At 37.4% G+C, this 23,899-nt stretch overlaps 1 protein-coding gene across 16 annotated transcripts in view; it reads left to right on the forward strand.

Moving 5' to 3' along the window:
• Positions 1-23,899, forward strand: part of SLC35F5 (solute carrier family 35 member F5) — a 121,960-nt gene that overhangs the window by 34,592 nt on the left and 63,469 nt on the right. For 7 of the 16 annotated variants that reach the window (XR_008653981.2, XR_008653983.2, XR_010118723.1 and 4 more), the window contains exons 13-16: positions 4,245-4,335; positions 8,144-8,298; positions 9,478-9,571; positions 23,671-23,780. Coding sequence is in view for 8 of the 16 variants with exons in the window: in XM_055262398.2 (XP_055118373.1) it covers positions 4,245-4,335; positions 8,144-8,298; positions 9,478-9,553 (322 nt within the window). In the remaining 8 variants the exon portion in view is untranslated. Of the gene's footprint in view, positions 1-4,244; positions 4,336-8,143; positions 8,299-9,477; positions 12,729-23,670; positions 23,781-23,899 lie in introns of those variants that run through there. The other 9 variants (XM_063631002.1, XM_063631006.1, XM_063631007.1 and 6 more) reach the window with 4 other exon arrangements.

Consider the following 23,899-nt stretch of genomic DNA (forward strand, 5'->3'; position numbering starts at 1 on the left):
TGTTCATCAAGGATATTGGTCTGAAATTCTCTTTTTTGGTTGTGTGTCTGCCAGGCTTTGGTATCAGGATGATGCTGGCCTCATAAAATGTGTTAGGGAGGATTCCCTCTTTTTCTATTGATTGGAGTAGTTTCAGAAGGAATGGTACCAGCTACTCCTTGTACTTCTGGTAGAATTCGGCTGTGAATCCATCAGGTCCTGGACTCTTTTTGGTTAGTAAGCTATTGATTATTGCCGCAATTTCAGAGCCTGTTATTGGCCTATTCAGAGATTCAACTTCTTCCTGGTTTAGTCTTGGGAGGGTGTATGTGTCGAGGAATTTATCCATTTCTTCTAGATTTTCTAGTATATTTGCGTAGAGGTGCTTGCAGTATTCTCTGATGGTAGATTGTATTTCTGTGGGATTGGTGGTTATACACCCGTTATCATTTTTTATTGCATCTATTTGATTCTTCTCTCTTTTGTTCTTTATTAGTCTTGCTAGTGGTCTATCAATTTTGTTGATCTTTTCAAAAAGCCAGCTCCTGGATTCATTAATTTTTTGAAGGGTTTTTTATGTCTGTATTTCCTTCAGTTCTGCTCCGATTTTAGTTATTTCTTGCCTTCTGCTAGCTTTTGAATGTGTTTGCTCTTGCTTTTCTAGTTCTTTTAATTGTGATGTTAGGGTGTCAATTTTGGATCTTTCCTGCTTTCTCTTGTGGGCATTTAGTGCTATAAATTTCCCTCTACACACTGTTTTGAATGTGTCCCAGAGATTCTGGTATGTTGTGTCTTTGTTCTCGTTGGTTTCAAAGAATGTCTTTATTTCTGCCTTCATTTCTTTATGTACCTAGTAGTCATTCAGGAGCAGGTTGTTCAGTTTCCATGTAGTTGAGCGGTTTTGAGTGAGTTTCTTAATCCTGAGTTCTAGTTTGATTGCACTGTGGTCTGAGAGGCAGTTTGTTATAATTTCTGTTCTTTTACATTTGCTGAGGAGAGCTTTACTTCCAACTATGTGGTCAATTTTGGAATAGGTGTGGTGTGGTGCTGAAAAAAATGTATATTCTGTTGATTTGGGGTGGAGAGTTCTGTAGATGTCTATTAGGTCTGCTTGGTGCAGAGCTGAGTTCAATTCCTGGGTATCCTTGTTAACTTTCTGTCTCGTTGATCTGTCTGATGTTGACAGTGGGGTGTTAAAATCTCCCATTATTATTGTGTGGGAGTCCAAGTCTCTTTGTAGGTCACTCAGGACTTGCTTTATGAATCTGGGTGCTCCTGTATTGGGTGCATATATATTTAGGATAGTTAGCTCTTCTTGTTGAATTGATCCCTTTACCATTATGTAATGGCCTTCTTTGTCTCTTTTGATCTTTGTTGGTTTAAAGTCTATTTTATCAGAGACTAGGATTGCAACCCCTGCCTTTTTTTGTTTTCCATTTGCTTGATAGATCTTCCTCCATCCCTTTATTTTGAGTCTATGTGTGTCTCTGCACGTGAGATGGGTTTCCTGAATACAGCACACTGATGGGTCTTGATTCTTTATCCAATTTGCCAGTCTGTGTCTTTTAATTGGAGCATTTAGCCCATTTACATTTAAAGTTAATATTGTTATGTGTGAATTTGATCCTGTCATTATGATGTTCGCTGGTTATTTTGCTCATTAGTTGATGCAGTTTCTTCCTAGCATTGACGGTCTTTACAACTTGGCATGTTTTTGCAGTGGCTGGTACCAGTTGTTCCTTTCCATGTTTAGTGCTTCCTTCAGGAGCTCTTTTTGGGCAGGCCTGGTGGTGACAAAATCACTCAGCATTTGCTTGTCTGTAAAGTATTTTATTTCTCCTTCACTTATGAAGCTTAGTTTGGCTGGATGTGAAATTCTGGGTTGAAAATTCTTTTGTTTAAGAATGTTGAATATCAGCCCCCACTCTCTTCTGGCTTGTAGAGTTTCTGCCGAGAGATCAGCTATTAGTCTGATGGGCTTCCCTTTGTGGGTAACCCGACCTTTCTTCCTGGTCGCCCTTAACATTTTTTCCTTCATTTCAACTTTGATGAATCTGACAATTGTGTCTTGGTGTTGCTCTTCTCAAGGAGTATCTTTGTGGCGTCCTCTGTATTTCCTGAATCTGAATGTTGGCCTGCCTTGCTTAGATTGGGGAAGTTCTCCTGGATAATAGCTTGCAGAGTGTTTTCCAACTTGGTTCCATTCTCCCTGTCACTTTCAGGTACACCAATCAGACGTAGGTTTGGTCTTTTCACATAGTCCCATATTTCTTGGAGGCTTTGTTCATTTCTTTTTTCCCTAAACTTCCCTTCTCGCTTCATTTCATTCATTTGATCTTCATTCACTGATACCCTTTCTTCCAGTTGATCGCATCAGCTACTGAGGCTTCTGCAGTCTTCACATAGTTCTCGAAACTTGGCTTTCAGCTCCATCAGCTCCTTTAAGCATTTCTCTGCATTGGCTATTTTAGTTAAACATTCGTCTAATTTTTTTTTCAAAGTTTTTAACTTATTTGCCATTGGTTTGAATTTCCTCCTGTAGCTCGGGGTAGATTGATCGTCTGAAGCCTTCTTGTCTCAACTCGTCAAAGTCATTCTCCGTCCAGCTTTGTTCCATTGCTGGTGAGGAACTGCATTCCTTTGGAGGAGGAGAGGTGCTTTGCTTTTTAGAGCTTCCAGTTTTTCTGCTCTGTTTTCTCCCCATCTTTGTAGTTTTTTCTACTTTTGGTCTTTGATGATGGTGATGTACAGATGGGTTTTTGGTGTGGGTGTCCTTTCTGTTTGTTAGTTTTCCTTCTACCAGACAGGACCCTCAGCTGCAGGTCTGTTGGAGTTTGCTAGAGGTCCACTCCAGACCCTGTTTGTCTAGGTGACAGCAGCGGTGTCTGCAGAACAGTGGATTTTCCTGAACCGCAAATTCAGCTGTCTGATCGTTGCTCTGGAAGTTTTGTCGCAGAGGAGTACCCGGCCAAGTGAGGTGTCAGTCTGTCCCTACTGGGGGGTGTCTCCTGGTTAGGCTGCTCGGGGGTCAGGGTCCCACTTTAGGAGGGTGTCTGCCAGTTCTCAGATCTCCAGCTGCATGCTTGGAGAACCACTACTCTCTTCAAAGCTGTCAGACAGTGACATTTAAGTCTGCAGAGGTTCCTGCTGACTTTTTGTTTGTCCGTGCCCTGCCCCCAGAGGTGGAGCCTACAGAGGCAGGCAGGCATCCTTGAGCTGTGGTGGGCTCCACCCAGTTCGAGCTTCCTGGCTGCTTTGTTTACTTAAGCAAGCCTGGGCAATGGCGGGTGCCCCTCCCCCAGCCTTACTGCCACCTTGCAGTTTGATCTCAGACTGCTGTGCTAGCAATCAGTGAGACTCTGTGGGCGTAGGACCCTCTGAGCCAGGTGCGGGACACAATCTCCTGGTGTGCCATTTTCCAAGCCTGTTGCAAAAGCGCAGTATTAGGGTGGGAGTGACCCGATTTTCCAGGTGCCCTCTGTCACCCCTTTCTTTGACTGGGAAAGGGAGCTCCCTGACCCCTTGCGCTTCCGGAGTGAGGCAATGCCTCACCCTCCTTCGGCTCATGCAGGGTGCGCTGCACCAACTATCCTGCACCCACTGTTTGGCACCCCCTATTGAGATGAACCCGGTACCTCAGATGGAAATGCAGAAATCACCCATCTTCTGCGTCGCTCATGCTGGGCGTTGTAGACCAGAGCTGTTCTTATTCGGCCGTCTTCAAGAAAATATTTTTTAAGAATATTCAAGTCTTTCTTTTTTATGCCAAGCCAAATCAAAAGAGTAACACGTTATTTTAGTGTTCATGAAGGTGTGATATTTTTGCTTGGTGACAGAATCACATGTTGGCTTATCACTTCCTTAAAGTCTATGTGTGAAGTATTGTCCTGCAATGTTAATAATGCTGTTTTCTTTGTTATCTACATATCATCACAAAACTGTAGTAACTGTTCAACAGTTTTTTAAAAAAATTAATGAAATTTAAGCTATACATCCAAAGTTGAATAATATCTGCAAACAGATCTTGAAAATAGCATAAAATATTTTAAGCTTTTTATACTTATATATTTGTATTTTTAATATTTGAAGAAAAACTTTGAGAATCATCTTAATAACTTTATTATATTTTATGTCTCAATCCATCCTAGCCTCTTATCTTTGCTCCTGATCTCACAAGCCTATATTATAGGATAGAAAGTCTTTGTTCAGTGTTTTTCTTTGGTTGTTTTTTTAAATATAGAAATGTGTATTTCCTTTTTTTTTAGGGGCTGCTTTCTTACCTCATCATTGATAGGCACACTTGCACTAAGCCTTACAATACCTCTGTCCATAATAGCTGACATGTGTATGCAAAAGGTAAGGAAACTGTTTATTATTCATAGATCTTTTAGGTATGTTATTAAAACAAACCTAATGAAAGTTGAGATGTGATTAAATTATAAGGATACAGACATAAATAATACTTGATGCCTTCTCTCTCAAGGTGCTTTACTACATAGAAATATAAAAAATACCAAAGAAATAGATAATTTCCATTTTTAGCTTTTCCGTTTTTTCCCTAAATTTCTAAGTTAAGGGCATCATCTTCATATGTAGTTCTCCAGTTTTTGAGCTGATTCTGTTCCAGATGTTCTTTGGTAAGTCACATTTTATCATATAAGCATTTTAGTTTCTGCGATAAACCCTATCACAGATTCCTTAACACTGTGCTGAATGAGCAGCACAGGAATAACGTTGTTTGCAGTGAAAGTTAGCCATGTCTATCTGGACTCAGTGGAGTGCGTGTCCCATCCCTTTTCTCTGAAGGCCTAGTATGGATGTGGGGATTCTTGTGATAAATATTGGCAATGCTAACACCACAGAAAAGAGAATCTGGGATGTTTCTGCCAGCAGCCTAGAAGGGAAGAGTTTATTCAGTGCTCCTGGGTGTAGCAGGAAGAACAGAGGTGTGCTGTTGCCCAGCACTGAAAGATGGAGCATAGCCATTTATCACACAGTTCAGTATATGTAGACATTTAACTGCAACTACTAAGTCACAGAAGTGTGAGTGTGTGTGTGTTTTAGTCTAATATAATTTGAAGAGGGAAATACTTCAAGGCCCAAAGGCTTATAATGTGTACAAGCAATAATCAAAATTTTAAACCTATTTTTATCTAGGTCTTAGCCAGGCGTGGTGGCTCACGCCTGCAATCCCAGCACTTGGGAGGCCGAGGCAGGCAGATCACTTGAGGTCAGGAGTTCGAGACCAGCCTGGCCAGCATGGTGAAACCCTGTCTCTACTAAAAATACAAAAATTAGCTGAGTGTGATGGTGTGCACCCGTAATCCCAGCTACTTGGGAGGCTGAGGCAGGAGAATCACTTGTACCCGGGAGGCGGAGTTTGCAGTGAGCCGAGATCATGCCATTGCACTCCAGCCTGGGCAACAGAACAAGACTCCATCTCAAAAAAAAAAAAAAAAAGATAAAAGCATAATATGCTTAGTGCTATATATCCTCTTTATTTATAAAATAATTCTTTACTGATATTTAACTTTGTTTTATGGTTCAGTAATTTCTTACTTATTTGTTGTGGTTAAAGAACTGAGATTCTCTCCTTAATTGAGAATTAATTATCTGACATAATTTGCATTTTCAAAGAATGTGGATATTCTATATAACACTAACATTACACATTATTACACATCATTCTTTTACAGATTTAAGTAATATCTAGGCCCTTCTTCACCTTCAGGTCATAATCCTAAATATGAACCAAACTGGTTGTGAAACTGGGAAGGTGCTACTTGTTAGAGGATTTTGGTAGACTACTGTGTAAATCATCTTTATTGTACTGATATTTTGAAAACATAGCTTTCGTAGATTGAAAAAAAGTTGCAGGTTAATGTTCAGGCATTTTTAAAGAATAGTCACAGGGGACCTAATTGTATTAAATGATTAGTCATTTAATAATTGTCATTACAAATAATAATGGTTATAATTTGTTTAATAAAGTATTTTAGGATAAAGGCAAAACAGGGAGAAATGTATGTACATGCAATTAATTATAAAAACATAACCAAACTTTAACTGATTGCCTGGTTCTGGATATGAAGACAATCAAGAAAAGATTTGGTGTTCTTGATTGTCTTCATATCTAGAATTGGGCAGTCAGTTAAAGGAGGAGGCTGTGTGTTGGTGTCAGGATTGAGGTTAGGGAGGTTCCATCTGGAAAAAGCAGCAGGGTGTGTCCAGAACTGTAACAGAAACATGATAAGAGAAATCTACTTTTATAGGGTTTTTAGGTTTAATTAGCTAACTGTATTTATATAGAGCTTCTGAAATGTTAGCATTTATTAACATTGTGCTTGAAACAAATTGGTTATTTAAATCCATTTATAATTATTTTATATAATAGGAAGCATCCCTGATCATATTCTATTTGATATTCAGATATATTTAGGGATTAGAGAAAAAATTTTTGTTTACATAGGTAATTTTCTTTGTTGTAATAAATGCTTCATTTCTTTTGTCTTAGCTTGTTGGAAATCACATTAGAAGTTTTTTTTTATGAGACAACATATAAACAACTACATTGCGGAAAGTGAACTTGCCTTCTAAAGTCTTCTAGGGCTTTATCTATCTTTATTAAGTTTGCTTTGACTCAGTTATGAAGTAAGGTTTTTAGTTGAATATTCATGAAATAATTCTATCGACTGTGTCTGCGTTTTTAATTGCATTATTCATAATTTCTTAATACCTTTTCTGATCTTGGATAATTTAAATGCAGCATGGTTTTTCCTAATGATTAGTAATTCTGGCAAATATTCCAGGAATATGTTAAAATGTATTGGTAATTTCGTAACTAAATGAAGGCTTTTTGTTTAATGACTGTTCTGTCCGGGGTGTTCTTAGGCTGACTCAGTCATTGTGTATGAATACCATACAAATAGGGCATGCATGTTAAAAATTGTCAGTTATTATTCTTGTATTATGCATTGTGAGTTCCCTCATAAAAGACATTATGCTCACGAAACCTGTTTACTCTGACTAATGGTGCCATGAAATGGAATAGTATATGTTTTCCACCAGAGGGAGTCTTAACCTATGATTCCACGCCTTTTTTTTTTTTTTTTTTTTAATTCTCAAAGAGGGCAAAAACAGTTTTCCTTACCTATTTTACAGATAGAAGTTACTATTTTCATCATTATTTTTAAAGCACACCTCCTGTGTGTTACACTTAAGTCTCAGTAAGTTGATCAGTGTAGGCTTCTTTGACAATTTTTTCTGATCTTTAGTTGAGTCTAGATGGTAAAAGTGAACTAGTGAAAGGGAAGAATGAGTTTTGTTTTGGATGGCATCTCATTATTTTTTATTTTCTTTTTATTTATATATTTGTTTTTCTTATTTTTTTCTTATTTATTTTTTTCTTTTTGATTTTAATACCTCCACCCTACTTACAGATATTTTTTATTTTCTTGACAACCCTGATAAGTGATGGATTGGAGGATCAGACTTGTTGACATCAGAGGGCCCTTCACTGATGAGGCTTGTCTTGTTGCTTGTCTTCTCTGGCTAACATTCCTTAGTAAAAATATTGCTGTATTTTTTTCTTTATTTTGCTTGGTCATTATTTCATTTTGAGCTTTTTTCATTTATTACTAGATAAGCTAGTTTTGAGTGTCATAAATTTGCACTTAATTTGTTTTTGGTACTGTCATAAGAACTGTAGCATACACAGCGTACCACAACTGTAACTTTTTACGAAAACATACATTTTTTGAAGATGACTTCAGAAACCAAGGGAGAGGGACCCACTTGATAGACTAGGCAGCAAACAGTGAAGAAGAAATGAGCAACATAGTGTGCAGGAGCAAAGTTTCATACTGTATACCTCTACTCTCAGTGTACAATGCCTATAAATGGAAAGTATGCTTTCTTGGCTTTCCTTTAGCCTATTTTCTAAGCAAGAACTATTGCTGTTGGTAATTTAGGTACATGGAATTGTAAGTTGAAGTCTTGAATTCTTATTTAATAATAATACACTTAATACATTGTCAGTGTTTAATTTTGTCTTCCCGTTATTCTTATTCCTGCTAGTTTTCACAAATAGAAAACTTACATTGAAGGGGGAAATTGCCTTAATGATAATTGTGGGTGTGTTTTTTCCTCTATCTTTTATTTTTAGGTGCAGTTTTCTTGGTTATTTTTTGCAGGAGCTATCCCTGTATTTTTTTCATTTTTTATTGTAACTCTCCTATGCCATTATAATAATTGGGATCCTGTGATGGTGGGAATCAGAAGAATATTTGCTTTTATATGCAGAAAACATCGAATTCAGAGGTAAGTTTAGTCCCAATACACATTTGTAAAAATAGTGTTTGCTAGATAACTGAGAATCGCATCATGCTGGCCTAGCTTTTAGAGATTTTGTGAGGAATTATGGAAAGATGATAACTTATATATTATGGCAGATAAAAATAAAATAATTTGTTTAGATCTTTTGGGTAATAAGATTCTTTCTTTCTCTTTCTTTCTTTCTCTCCTTTTCTTTCTCTCTTTCTCTCTTTCTTCTCTTTCTTTCTTCTTTTTTTCTCTTTCTTGACAGAGTCTTGTTCTGTAGCCCAGCCTGGAGTGCAATGGCACGATCTCAGCTCACTGCAACCTCTGCCTCCTGGGTTCAAGTGATTCTCCTTCCTCAGCCTCCTGAGTAGCTGGGATTACAGGCATGTACCACCATGCCCAGCTAATTTTTGTATTTTTAGTAGAGACAGGGTTTCACCATGTTGGCCAGGCTGGCCTTGAATTCCTGACCACAAGTGATTTGCCTGCCTAGTAACTACATTTTTTAAAAAAAATTTTGATTCACAGATAATACCAAAAGGTTTACTGTTTTGCCATAACGAACTTAAATATAGAAAACTTTTATTGGTTTGAACATAATTCATGATAGAATAGTATTGCCTCAGTTTTTCTTTCCAATTTCTTTCTTTTTAAGAATGAAAGCTTTTTACATTTTGCTATAAAAAGAACTTGGTTCCAGTGACTCTGGAGGCTGAGGTGGGAGAATTGCTTGAGGCTAGGAGCTTGAGACCAGCCTGGGCAACATATCAAGACCCTGTCTGTAAGAAAATAAAAAAAAAAAAAAATTACCCAGACATGATGGCATATACCTGTAGTCCCAAGCTACTTGGGAGGCTGAGGTAGGAAGATCACTTGAGCCCAGGAATTCAAAGCTGCAGTGAACTGTGATAGCACCACTACACTTTAGCCTGGGTGACAAAGTGATACCCTGTCTCTTATTTAAAAAACAAAAAGTGAGACCCAATCTTTTATTTAAAAAACAAAAACAAAAAACGCTAACTTGGGACAAGTTATTGGGAAATTTTATCCTAGTGATGGTTCTGCCACTGACTTGCATGCTGTCCACATAGCTTCAGCAAATGGAATAAATAAGGTTTAAGGTTCCTTTTCATCTCTAAAGCTTTCCTTAATTATTGCTTTTTTTTTTTTTTTCTTAAGAGTTCCAGAAGACAGCGAACAGTGTGAGAGTCTCATTTCTATGCACAGTGTTTCTCAGGAGGATGGAGCTAGTTAGCTGTTGTCTGTAGCCCAGGTTTGTATGTGAGCTGGGTTTAGTATTGAATAAGGTTCTTATTTATGTAATATTCAAACAAAGGATTGATTTTTTATCATTAGTTGTTTGAGAGGCAATACAGCCTTAAAGGCTAAAGGGGCTAAAGCCTGGACTCCAATTCTGTCTTCTCCACATACTAGTTGTGTGGCCCTATGCAAGGTTGTGTGGCCCTATGCAAGGTTCTTAATCTCTTGATGCTCCGGCTTTCTTATTTGTGAAATGGGATTACAATAGAACCTCTCTTATGAGGGTGTTAAAATAGTAAATACTTGGTAAATATGAAGTATGTACAATAGTGCCTCACTCAAATGATCAGGAAGTTTTAACTCTTATTTTTATTCATGCTAAGGGTCATTTTAATAATATGCTTTAGAAAAATATTTTTTCTCTGATGATAAAAGAAAAATGTAATATTCTGGTGTACAGTATACTGGTTGAAAAATACTAGTCTTTATGTGTGTTTTACATAACTGGCACAGTGTATATTCTCATTCACTGACATTGCTTTGTCATTTAACAATGCTTCTGGAATATTTTTCAATTTTTTACATTTTAAGAAATAGTGTCTTTTATATGTCTTCGATGATAGAGTACATGACATTTAATATTTTGCTGAATGAATGCTTGAATTAAATGCAACATACAGATTTTGCAGGTACAAAAGTGATTATTTATTTAGAATGAAAGATCACAATAAATGACGAGAATTCTGAAGGCCCAGGCCCCTTTTTCTGAGACATCTTTAGGCAATTTATATTGAAATGTTTCTTGATTGCTACTGAGTTTTACCTCCCTATCTAGAACATTGTACAACTCCTGTCAATTGTTAACACTTATATTGGCCTTGAAGATTAAGTTTCATTATCCTCATGGTAAACTTGCTTCTAACCTACGGCTAATGGTCCTGGTTTTCTGGTTTTCTTTAGTGTGCTGTTTTTCAATCTAGTTTATACCTGCACATGGTTTGAGCCCTAGTTCTCCAAGACTTTTTGTACAAGGCAGCTACCCCTGCCCTTCCCTGCCCTGCTCATCCTGCTTTCATTCTCTTCCCACTCTGAGGAAATTAAACTCTTAGCTGATTCTTCTGGTATTTTCCTTCTTGTCTCCCTAAGTATCATGTTTATGACTTGTGTTTCGTGAGTTCTCGGTTTTAGGCATCTTCAGCTGACTTTTCCACTAAGATCAATGAGGACAGATTATTTTCAGGTTTACTCCTCCTCTGCACCCACCTCGCATGCCTCCTATCTCCATATCAGTTCTGCCTCATCATCCCTGTATAGTTATTGCATAATTTTGGATAGATCTGTAGTCAGTGTTTATATTGTTGTCACTAAAAAATTGTTACTTATAACTGAGCTATATAGGATTCGTCCTGGTATTTCCCTTATCCAGAGATTCTCTGTTACTACCCTTTTTGGAGAGTAAACCTTAAAGTCTTCTCCTGGGATAGAGAAAAGGCACTTGGCCAACTGTGAAAAGTAAGAGAGGGCATCTGAGTGTCTGTCTGCGTTTTCTGTAGCCATTATACCAGTCTTCTTGTTTTTAGTTGTTTCTTTATCCCTCCTTACAGAGATATCTGGTCCTATTTTTCCATTGCTAACCAAGAGTTGGCTGTTATTTTCTCATCTCTCTACTTTTCTTTTTGTCCATGTGGTTTATTCCTTTTAAGAAAATAATTCCAGGCTGGGCACAGTGACTCCTGCCTGTAATCCTAGCATTTTGGGAGGCCGAGGAGGGAGGATCACTTGAGCTCAGGAGTTTGAGACTAGCCTGGGCAACATAGTGAGACCTTATTTCTATTAAAAAAAATATTTTTTTTATTTTTTACCCTTTATTTTCTTTTTAGTGAGGTTTTGGAGAACAAGTGGAACTAAATATATGTTTATGTGCCATCTTTAAATTTAAAAAAAACCATAAACACAATTACAGTAAGTCCTCACTTAACATCATCAATAGGTTCTTATAAACTGTGACTTTAAGCAGAATTACAACAAAACTATTTTTTTTGCATCAACATTATAACATAACAACACTGAAAAAACAATGTTATTCAGGGACCTAAAGTCAGTTTCCTAGAACCTATGACATTAAGTGAGGACTTCGTATTCTTGAAAGCTTTTTAATGCTGTAATTTTTGCATTATTTTTCTTGGGTATGCTGTGCATTGTTCTCATACTCACACTTAAACCCACCCATATCCAGCAAGGTTTCAGTATTTTTAGAAGTGAGAGCTGGGTAAAGAAGAAAGAGTGAAGACTAAAGAAGATGGATTGCAATAGAGTGGAATAGACTGGGCAGGTGTCTTTGTCTTTGCAGGAGTAATGGTGGAATATACCAGGGGTACAACTAACTGCTAATACACAATCTCTAGTGTTGATGTCAGCTTTTGACATTGCTATAGAAGTCACATTCGTAAGTTCTTAGTACTCCAAATTTGAGTATCCAGTTATTAAGTATGTATACAGTGAAAATAGGTATTTCAATTTTAAGATAATTTGCTTTTTAAAATGTAAACTATAGAAAAGTAAAACTATGAAATTATAATCTAATCACATTTCTGTGGTTTTTGTTTTTAGCTTGATATTGGAACTATACAGCGAACAGACAATCTCTGGCAAGTTTTTGTAGAAAAAATGTCTCAGTGCCTAGTCTGAAATATAACAGTTTCAGTTCTTTGAAACTCTAAAATATATTTTTCTCATACCTGTTTTCTTCATTTTCATAATGAAGCACTTTGCTATGTAGCTGTGTACATATCACTACAGTTATAGGAAGTTCCAGTCTACAGTCCATCCAAAGGACCAACCTGCCTTACACATCTCAAGGAATTCAGCTGTTGAAATCATTTGAACTAATCAAGGAATAAATCCTTATGTTCTGGGACTTTATTTTCACATACTTGTTAAATGCTGGAATATATTATGAAAATGTTTTCAAGAAATCACTTAAGTGTTCATAGACCAGTGTTTCTGACAGGTAAAATGCTAAAATAAGCTCCCTGTAATAAGTGTGGATTATATTTTTGGGTTTTGTAGAATATTGCAAATTGACCACACAAAAAATGTTTAATTTATGCAACAAACATGTTTGTGCAAATTTCGTGGGACTTTAAAAATAATAAATATTTGAGAAAATATCTGGTTCACTTACACTACATTTACTGTATTATTCTTTTATAGCATTAGGTGCCTTGTATTTTAAATCTATGACAAACCATGGCAAATTTTTAGAGGGGAAGTATTATTATAAAATGAAGAAATATGTATTTCTAAAGGCTATGTTGCTGGAAACTTAATTGATAAAGCTCTGTTTAATTTAGAGTTTTGAAGAAATAGTCTCTCTTCAATTAAGAAATTTTCATAATGGAATGATTTAAATTGAAGTGACAAAGAGTATTATTAAAACACAATGTTTATATGTGTATTTGTGTATTATAGATGTATCAAGTGATTTCTAATTTTTTTTCACATATGAATGTGCCAGATTACTCTAGAACTAGGTGCCTCTTCTTTAAATAATTTTAGTTTTCCTCAATAAATTTGTAATGGTTAAAGTACCAAGTAAGGAAGGGGAGAAGGGATTCTGTTTTTAAAATCACCTCTGAACTTTTCCTCTACTAAGATTAAATTAAATGTAAAATACTCCTAATTGCAATTCTTAAACTTAGGCCTTACATGTACTGACTGTGCACCTGCTCCTGGACTCTGTTCACCATAGATATCAGTAAATGTATGTCCCAGGAGCCACAGGCTTTTGATTAATCAATATTCTTTTCAAGTTTTCTGTGAAGAGTGTAGTTCTCTTCAAAATTTCTTAACTAATCTGATTTTTAAGAATTCTCTTTGCAGTGTTTAGCTTCCTATTCACATTCTTAAAATTGCTTTGGTGTTAGTTACCATGAGTCTAAAATGAAGTTTAGCTTTCCTTTTGTTTCATTCTGAGAACTTCTATATTATATTACCTTTAAAAATTGTTCATGATATTAAATTTAAAACACAAACAGCTCTCTCTCTTTTTTTTTTCATCATCCAGCCCAAAGTGGCAAAAAGAGCTCTTTTCTCATTTGGCACCACCAATAATGCAAGTTAAAAATAATGTTCAGTTTATTATACTTTTGACCTGTTTAGCTCAACAGGGTGAAGGCATGTAAAGAATGTGGACTTCTGAGGAATTTTCTTTTAAAAAGAACTTAATGAAGTAACATTTTAATTACTCAAGGACTACTTTTGGTTGAAGTTTATTATCTAGATACTTCTACTTTTTGTTTTTGCTGTTCGACAGTTCACAAAGACCTTCAGCAATTTGCAGGGTAAAATAGTTGAAGTAGTGGAGTTGAAACTGAAATTTAAAATTACTCTGTAAATACGATAGGGAAAGAGGCTGAGCTTAGAATCTTTTGGTTGTTCATGTACTCTGTGCTCATATCATCACACAGGTCATGTGTTGTCACTCAGGATTCTGGAAGTACTAAGCCGTAGTTAACAGGCTGGATAGATCTTCAGCCAGTCTTCTTCCGGTACACTGCTGCTTTTCTGTTTCTTTAAAAAAAAAAAAAAACAATCAAAGAACAACTTCTGTAGAAGGAAGCACCACCATTCAATTGGTTAACTGAAAGTATAAATCACTGCTGCTTTGCTTTCCCACCAGTTAGCTTTTTCTCACAGGTTTTATTTATCTGAATGATTGTTGCATTTGAATACTGTAGCCATGGTGAGTGAGCAGTTGAAGACTTCCTTTCTGCACCTTCATAGTTAAGGGTTCATCTTCTCAAGAAATAAAGTTGTGCTGGGTTGTTTCAATTCTGTGGATTACCTAGAAACTAGGTAACAAGCCCCTTAGATCACAACGACCACATTGCAGGTCTTTGGAAATGCTGGGAAGGGATTACATTCAAGTAACTGCTGACATACTTCCTCTCTATCAGAACCATGTTGGCCTGTAATTATATTTTTCTGAATCTAAAAACAAATAGAAATTTCTGATATCTTTTCAGTCTCCTACTTTTCTTTCCATTCATCACTTAAATCTCATTATTGTATAATGTTTCAAATTATAACCTGGATTGAAGGAAGTCTGTTTTGTCAGAGACTTTGTTAGGTGAACATCAGAATCTCAACTACAACAAAGCTGAAAAATGAGGCAGCCTTACAAGTGAATGCTTTTGAAATGAATGCTTTTTGAAGCTTAGGAGAACCATTAGGTTTATGTAATGCACCCATACTTTATTCCTTTAAATAAATTTTAATTTAAAAACATTGAGATATTGGCTTCTGTCAGCCTGATTTAATTAATTCTTTACATTAAGCTGAATTTCCCCCTGGCAGCTGACAAATAAGTTCATTGTTCTTGTAGAAGTGAGCTCACAAGGTTAAATGTGAATGTTCTCAAAGGTACACAGCCTTGTTTCAGAGGAATTTTAATGCCCACTTTAAAATCAATCATGCAGAGCCAATTTGGGGTTGCAAGGTATGACTCCTCTGGAAGCCAAGTTTTTTCATAAGGCACTGTGGTAATACCCATAGCACTAATCGTCAGTGTGCTGGTTGAAGAAATAAAATGTCTTTAAAGAAGGATAAAGGAGGAATTAATTAGAAAATGTTTTTTTCCCACATATTAGCAAATAAATGAAATGTTATTTTCATATTAAGTAATTATAATTATGATCTTGCTTCATTTCTCCCTACTCTCCTTTTGAAATATTCTTTATTACTAAATAATATTTTAGGAGGAATTAACAGAAATAATTACCTGTAACATCTGCAGATAAACTTACATAGCTAACTTTGTGTGCTGACATTTTTAAACCGTGAAGTGGCATTAATGAGATGTTCAGTTTACAGAATTTGAAGTTTGAGTTCTATTTTAATAGTCTGCCGTGTCCACCAAATCCCATTTAGATAAATTGAGGTTCATTTTTCACATAGACTTGCAATTTTTAGGCACCACATTTCCTTTTTTATAGTAACAGCCTCATTTGCCTGTAGAATAACTAATAATACAGTATTTCATAGGTACATTGTATGTGCACAGGAAATTTTTCTTTAAATCTTAAGAGCTTTTAACAAACTGGGGATATTTTAATATTTTAATGTTACTACATTTAAAAAATAGTGTTTTCCTACAAAATTTTCTGTATTCGATATACGATAACTATGAGAATGTCAAACAATGAAATCATTGAAATATGTTTAAGGAAAAATTACCAGCCAAAAGTAATGAGTACCCTCTATATGCATATTTACTGGAATGTTCATGTGAAATGACAACATCCCAATAAGAGCATTTTGAATCTGGGGTGACACAAACATTTTTATTTTTGAGCTAGGGATTTTGATGGAGAAGCACCTAGATGAAGACACCATTTCATTCATGATATTTTAAAATTAGAAAAGTAAAGCTTCTAAATTGAAACTCTTAACAGGTCACTTCATGAAATTTTTGGTTTTAAATTTCATTTTACATGAGATATCTTTCTGAAGAGCTACTTTTTTTTAACTTTCACTTAGATCCTTGTATGCTAGGCATTCAGTATTTCTCTACTTGATTTTCCTATACTTAGTTTTGATTACAGCAAGTATATAATAATAATGTCAGTCATGTGAGAGTATCCATTAGTTTCAGTGGGTCCTTTCAAGGCAGGCAGAAGATTTCTTTCCAAGAGTCTTATTTTTGACATCAGGTGAAATTCTTTTTTTTTTTTTTTTTTTTTTTGAGATGGGGTCTCACTCTGTCACCTAGGCTAGAGTGCAGTGGCAGGATCTTGGCTCACTGCAACCTCCCAAGCTCAAGCCATTCTCCCACCTCAGTCTCCTGAGTAGCTGGGACTACTGGCATGTGCCACCATTCCTGGCTAGTTTTTTGTATTTTTGGTAGAGATGGGGTTTTGCTATATTGCCTAATTTTTGTGTTTTTAGTAGAGATGGGGTTTCACCGTGTTGGCCAGGCTGCTCTTGAACTCCTGAGCTCAAGTAATCTGCCCACCCTGGCCCCCCAAAGTGCTGGGATTACAGGCATGAGCCACCATGCCTGGCTAAAACCAATTCTTTAGATTGTTTTTGCTACCATTTGCTTACTTGGGATAGCTTTCACATTTATTTTTCTTATGAAGAAATCCAGTGTCAATCAGACTATGTAACATCAAAGCAAAATTTCATTGAAGGCTATCCTCATCTTAATTATTCTAAAAGTACAATAAAGTGAATTATTTTGCCCTTTGTAGTAGCATAGTGTTATTATGTATATTTTAATATGCATACTCCCAAGTAAAGTTTCAGAGACAACAAGCTGGAGAGCAGTGGCTCTCAGACAGCATCAGCATCGCCCGAAGGCCTTGTTGAATACACATTATTGGCAGAGAGGGGAGAACACAGGCTCATGCCTGTAATTCCAGTGCTTTGGGAGACTGAGGCAGGAGGATCCCTTGAGCCCAGGAGTTCAAGATCAGGCTGGGCAATACAGCAAGACGCCTGTCTCTATAAAAACAAATCAAAAAAAAAAAACAGGCATGGTAGTGCATGCCTGTAGTCTGAGCTGCTTGGGAGTCTGAGGCAGGAGGATCACTTGAACCCAGGAGTTCGAGGCTGCAGTGAGTTATTATTGGGCCACTGCAGTCCAGCCTGGGCAACAAAGTGAGACCCTGTCTATTAAAAAAACAAAACCAAAAACAAAAACTTGATTGCTGGGCGCCACCCTAGAGTTTCTGACTCCGTAGGCCTGGCGGTGGGGGTGGGGGGCCTGGGAATTTGCCTTTCTAACAAGCATCCAGGTAATGCCGCAGCTGCTGGACCTAGGACCACACTTTGCAAATTATTACACTGAAAAGAGCACTAACTTTGACACTGGATTCCTTCTGTTCCTCATTAGTGAATTTATTTGGGGGAGATTATTCAATCTGGTAGATCCGTATTTACTTAGCTGTGAAGAGGAGGTTACTGCAACCTGCCTGAGACTATGAGAACGAGAAACTCTAATTGAAATACCAGGCCCAGTGTGCCTGGATGCTTGAAAAATGCTGACTCCCATGGTCCGTCCTCCCCTCACTCTTCTTAGCTATAAAGTGAGGAGTGAAATTCAGTATCTTTTAAGATTCCTCTCAGGCGTAAAATGCTGTGATTCTAAAAGTTTAATTTTGTAGTTCCAGAGACAATGCCAAACACCCATGTGTACTTAGTGCTTTATAAAGAGTGGTAATAACAGTGATACCACATAGGCCGTAGTTTTGTTTTTGCTTTTGTTAGGGTGTTTAGCATTTTGACTTCTTTAAAGTTTTCAGTCAGGTTTATAAAGCAGCATTGAAGAAGTTGTATTATATTTGAGTATAGTTTGAATCCATGGCAGTTTTATGGAGGCTGAGTATATCAGATGAATAGGCTCATTTCCCTCAGTTGCTGGCCTTATTAGTCCCTACTGTGTTGCCCCCTGGTTACCTAATGCATGTTCAGAATGTAGTTTTCATCACCTGCTTGATCTTGATTTTCAGACAGCATCAAATCAGTTGCAAAACAAATCCAAGCTAACATTGTGAGCATATGATTAATTTACTATAGCATGTAATTATGCAGTATTTTATTTTTTATTTTTATTTTTTTGAGATGGAGTCTTGCTCCATTGCCCAGGCTGAAGTGCAGTGGCACGATCTCGGCTCACTCTAACCTCTGCCTCCTGGGTTCAAGTGATTCTCCTGCCTCAGCCTTCCAAATAGCTGGAATTACAGGCATATACCACCACTCCCAGCTAATTTTTTGTATTTATAGTAGAGACGAGGTTTTACCATGTTGGCCAGGTTGGTCTTGAACTCTTGACCTCAAGTGATCTACCCGCCTCGGCCTCCCAAAGTGCTGGGATTACAGGTGTGAGCCACTGTGCCCAGCTATCCAGTATTTTATTTAAAAGTTGTCACTAGGGTGTTCACTATTGTGAATTTATAATCTTAAAAGTTGGGGATGCTAAAAGTACCAGACTAAAATACCACTAGGTTTTCTCATCTTTTAATTCCATTTTGTTAGAAAAAAATAATCACAACCAGGGTTCTTTTACCTTTCCCCAGCCGTCTAGACTGCTTTGCAATGTCGGGAAGATTGCATACAATAAAAAGTGTAGCTAGTTGATTGGGATTTGGAAAAATTGAATCCAGTATTTGCATTCATCCAGAATGATCTTAAACTGCTGACTGTGGGGTCCCCACAGGATAAGCACTGATGGCATGGGTGAGAGGAATTTCCTTGGGTACTGCAATTGCATTTGAAAGATCTATTTTCCAAAACCTGAGCAGAGAGAGGCTAGGAGGAATGCAGACAGGACATTGAAAATGCTAATTCCCTTTACTAGTAGAACATGAAATATCTGATAATGGTTTAAAAAAAATAAGTGTCAGGATACATTGTAGTATAAAGGTTCAACTAGTATAATTTAAAATGAGTCTTTATATTCAGGCCAGGTGTGGTGGCTCACACTTGTAATCCCAGCACTTTGGGAGTCCGAGGCAGGTGGATCACCTGAGATCAAGAGTTCAAAACCAGTCTGGCCAACATGGAGAAACCCCTTCTTTACTAAAAATACAAAAAATTAGCCAGGCATGGTGGTGTGCGCCTGTAATCCCAGCTACTTGGGAGGCTGAGGCAAGAGAATTGCTTGAACCCAGGAGGCAGAGGTTGCACTGAGCTGAGATTGCACCACTGCACTCCAGCCTGGGTGACAGAGTGAGACCCTGTTTCAAAAAAAATAAAAAATAAAAAATAAAAAGGGAGTCTTCATATTCAATTAGTATATGAGGTTAGGCAACAATTCTTGTGTGGGACCCGGTATATTTGCCTTTCTTTGTAGTCGTCCTAGTAAATCCTTGTAAAGGGTTGTTTTAGATACAATTTTGGTGGTATATCTAAATCCCCTTTGGCAAATAAATTAAAGCTGAAGTTATCTAGTGTCAGCATACTGTGATTTGTATATTTATATAAGACAAGATTGCATCATTCTGATCAAGTTGCAGCATTTTAATTTTATCTGATAGGTCTGCATTGAGTAATCAGTAGCTATGTGCAAATATTAAGTCAACTTAATTACCAGACCCAGAAGGCCAGAGGTAATCAAAGAGTACTTTGGGAAGATGAAATATTTATAATGAGTTCTGGAAACAATGTTTTAGAAATGTTTTTCTTGGTGTAATTTAATGCAGATTTTTACCTCAATTTTGTTAAAAAAACTTGATAATTTGATCCCTCCATCTATTTAATATTTAATATTTTCAGATTTTAGAGTATTTAAAATTTAAACACAATTATAAAATTAATTATAATTCCTACTTATGTTAGTAGCTGTGATTTAGGGCCAAAACTATCCTGGTTTTGTCTGCAACTTGAAACATTGTGTGTTTTAAACTATATAATTTGGGAACATTATTTTATAGACTGGATAACTAAATATAAAATTTGTGATTTTTTAATGCTTTATTTGTGCAAAATAATTTGTATATTCTATTTATAGTATGCATTTTCTAGCTTATTAAAAGTACAGAAAAACTTCAAATCTATCCTTATACAAATATTTGATTTCTAGTTTCCTTTTATTAAAACATTTTCACTCATTCATTCTTTCACACCTTAGTCTCTAAGATGTGTCTCGGGTATTTGATAAAGTAGGTCTTCTTGTGGAGCACATTACTCAGCTTTGGAGACCAAACATTAAACACTGAGTTGCATCTTATGCGTGTTAAGGTCTAAAGCCAAAAGGTGAAATTTTTGAATAATCAAATTGCCCTTGGGAGGGTCCTGAATAAGAGACCTACGTTCCATCTCATGATAAGTCCCTTCCATTGAACTTTTCCTCCAAAACTGGAATAGAAATTAGCAACAGCAGAAAGCCAATGCTATCCCTAGGATGGTGGGGTGGAGGGAGGAAGCCGTCATAAAGCTCAAGGCCAGGGTCACCCGGAGGAAGCACAACCGCCGCAGCAGAGCACGGGGGCCTTCAGGGTGCTGCAGCTGGAGGCAAAGAAGGAGGGAAAGAAATACTCTCGCTTTTCTTTGCTTTTTGCCATTGATTCTCAGTAGCAGGACCTGACTGGAAGCCAGCTGGCACAGGAGCTTGGGAGATGTATCCCTCTGGTATCGACTCCCCTGACTTAGAGCAGAGCAGCAGATCTCAGGTCAAGCAGGCTCAGAATTGGCACAGGCGCTAAGTCGCTGGCTTGCACTGGGGACCATATTGTATGGACAACACTTACTTTCAACAATAGAATCACAGCCTGCGAAGATGTTTTTAAAGAGGCATGAAAAATATTTTTCAGTGACAAAAGATAAGAATGAAAGCATTCAGGATAGTGTATTCATAAAAGCTTTGGGAAAGAATAAAAATAATTTCTTAAATTTTTTTCTTGAAAGACTGAAAATAGAATCTTAAGGAGATAGTGTTCTTAAAGCCTTGATCTGACTACTTGACTACTTATAACTTTCTTCATCTACTAATTATTTTGAAAAGTCACTTAGTCATTTGTCAATCCTAACCTTTAGAGATAAACATTTAAAATCAGTTCACTAATCACAGCATTTTTTTTTTTTTTTTTCTTTAGGTGGAGCCTTGCTCAGTTGTCCAGGCTGGAGTGCAGTGGCGAGATCTCGGGTCACTGCAACCTCCGCCTCCTGGGCTCAAGCAATTCCCCTACCTCAGCCTCCAGAGTAGCTGGGACTACAGGCGCATGCCACCACACCCAGCTAATTTTTGTATTTTTAGTAGAGACAGGGTTTCACCATGTTGGCCAGGATGGTCTCGATCTCTTGAACTCGTGATCCGCCCTCCTTGGCTTCCCAAAGTGCTGGGATTATAGGCGTGAGCCACCGCGCCCGGCCCACAGCATCATTTTTCAAGGGTCTCTACGGTGACCAGGTGTACGGCTTTGCCAAGGACAGTCCCAGTTTCTACCTGCTGTCCTGGGACAATCATGAATAGTGCCCCTTTCAGTTTCTAAAGTGTCATAGTTTAGACATGAAATTACCTGACCACCCTTATATGCCCCATGTTTCTTAACATCTAGGCTGTTGACAAAATACTTTATACTAGACTGATATGGATCCACAAAGGAAGCAATATTGGCCAACGATTAATCTTGAGTCTTTGGATTAGGATGTTAGAGTCCTACCTGCAAAGCATTTTCCTCCTAGAGTGGACTTTGCACAAATGGTAGGGTGATTGTGGAGTCAGTGAAGAACCAGGCTAATCCAGCTTGTTTTATTGGGCCCAATTTTTCTTCTCAGGGCCATAAACCAGTTATTACCAGGAAACAAAAGCGAACAAGCAAGTATTTAGCTTTAAATTGGTATTGAGGAGAAACATCTAGAATCAAATCTCGCCACATAAACCCAAGTCATCCCCAAAGCTAAGGGGATCTAAAATATACACCCCCAAAGTTAAGGGGATCTAAAATAGGTGCTGTTTTTATAAAGATTATGGAAAAGCCTTCACAGGTAAGTTGCTGTACCTTCACACAAAGAAAATAGCAGGTTATTATGCTTTTGTTAAAACAAGTGACTACTACATCATCTCTAAATCATTCCAGAATTAAGATGAGTCCTTAAAAAAGAAAAATACTGTGACTCTGATAAGTGCATTTTAGATTTGCTTGAATGAGGGAGCAGTTATTACTTGCTGCTAAAATGCTCTGGAAACTGGTGCATACTCCAAAAAAATGCAAATAGTTAGGCCTAAGGAGGGAATGATACATTACATGAACACTGGCAAAGAGCCTTACAAGGATATACGCTGTGGAGAATGTGACCAGGGCTTTACAAACCATCAATTAATAAAGTTCTGTACATGTGATAGAAAGAAAAACACTTGCCTTGACCAACAGCATCAGTTTGGGCTGCACTATACTCGAGCTGAAAAAATCCAGAAGTTTAAGAGTGCACTGAAGCCCTTCAATAATCAACATGAGAGAATATTAATGAGACCTTTTTTTCTGTCAGGTACATTTAATCCGGGAGACCTATTAACCCTGTGTTCCTGAATAGTGTTTGCGAATCAACCACTCACTCTTCAGTGTATGTGTATGTCCTATAACCTGAATTTTTAAGTCAGGTAATTTTTGTTTTAACATTCATTTTAGATGGATGATACAAGCATACCTACATGAAACTGATTCTCAATTAAAACCAGTACTAGTGGCCCAGAAGATAATGGGTATTCCAAAACAAAACATCAAAACAAAAGCTAATTCTAGGATGGAAAACTTGGGAAACATGTTCACAGATTTCACCCTAGCAGTGAAACAGGACTCTCTACTGCAGCATTGTGTGAAAGATTCAATATGTATATAAATAAAGGGGATTTTAAAGAGGATAAGAGGGTTTAAGAGAGCATGTGGCCTAATTTTCAGTTTTCTTCATGCTCGTTTGATCACTGATTCCTCATACTCCCCCACCCCGTAAGTCCTTACTTTTTTGCTAACCATCTATTCTCATACGCAGAGACAGTTCCATTCCGTGGAATACAGTTTAGAAAATGCTGGCAAAAGGACTCACAGGGCCGGGCGCGGTGGCTCACGCCTGTAATCCCAGCACTTTGGGAGGCCAAGGGGGGTGGATCACGAGGTCAGGAGATCAAGACCATCCTGGCTAACATGATGAAACCTTGTCTCTACTAAAAATGCAAAAAATTAGTCGGGCGTGGTGGCGGGTGCCTGTAGTCCCAGCTACTTGGGAGGCTGAGGCAGAAGAATGGCGTGAACCCAGGAGGCAGAGCTTGCAGTGAGCCGAGATCGTGCCACTGCACTCCAGCCTGGGTGACAGAGTGAGACTCGTCTCAAAAAAAAAAAAAAGAAGGACTCACAAAAGATCGGGAATCTTTATGTGTTTTTGTGTCATTTTGCATTTTTGGTAGAAGAAATGTTTCCCTTTCTGAGATAATGAAGAGGGTGAACAGATAAAATGTTTTCCTAGGCACAGATGGCAGAATTGAAGTGCTCTGGCAAGCAACTTTGTGTCCCTAATATGTACGTAGTACTTTTACTTCAGCTTGTAGTAAAACATCACTCAGCAGAAGATTGATAAGCAGTTCGAAAATAATGTCTCCTATCCTTTTTAAATTAGATTCCCAAACTGGAAGAAGCTTTGCAATTACGGCCAAAATGTCTCAGAGGGCATTAGGTTAATTGAAGCTGGAGAGGAGTGAGAAAAGAGGCAGCTGCTAGTCACTGAGAGTAAGTACTCTCTATTTGCTGTGAGGTTTGTAGGGGCAGCACTTTGCTGTTGGGGTTTGGTAAGGGGATTTGTTTTAAAATTGGAATTATATTTTGTTGGCTTTTAATCATAAGCAGGG

Source organism: Symphalangus syndactylus, chromosome 22, assembly GCF_028878055.3.
Source record: "Symphalangus syndactylus isolate Jambi chromosome 22, NHGRI_mSymSyn1-v2.1_pri, whole genome shotgun sequence".
In the NCBI taxonomy this organism is placed as follows: Eukaryota; Metazoa; Chordata; class Mammalia; order Primates; family Hylobatidae; genus Symphalangus; species Symphalangus syndactylus.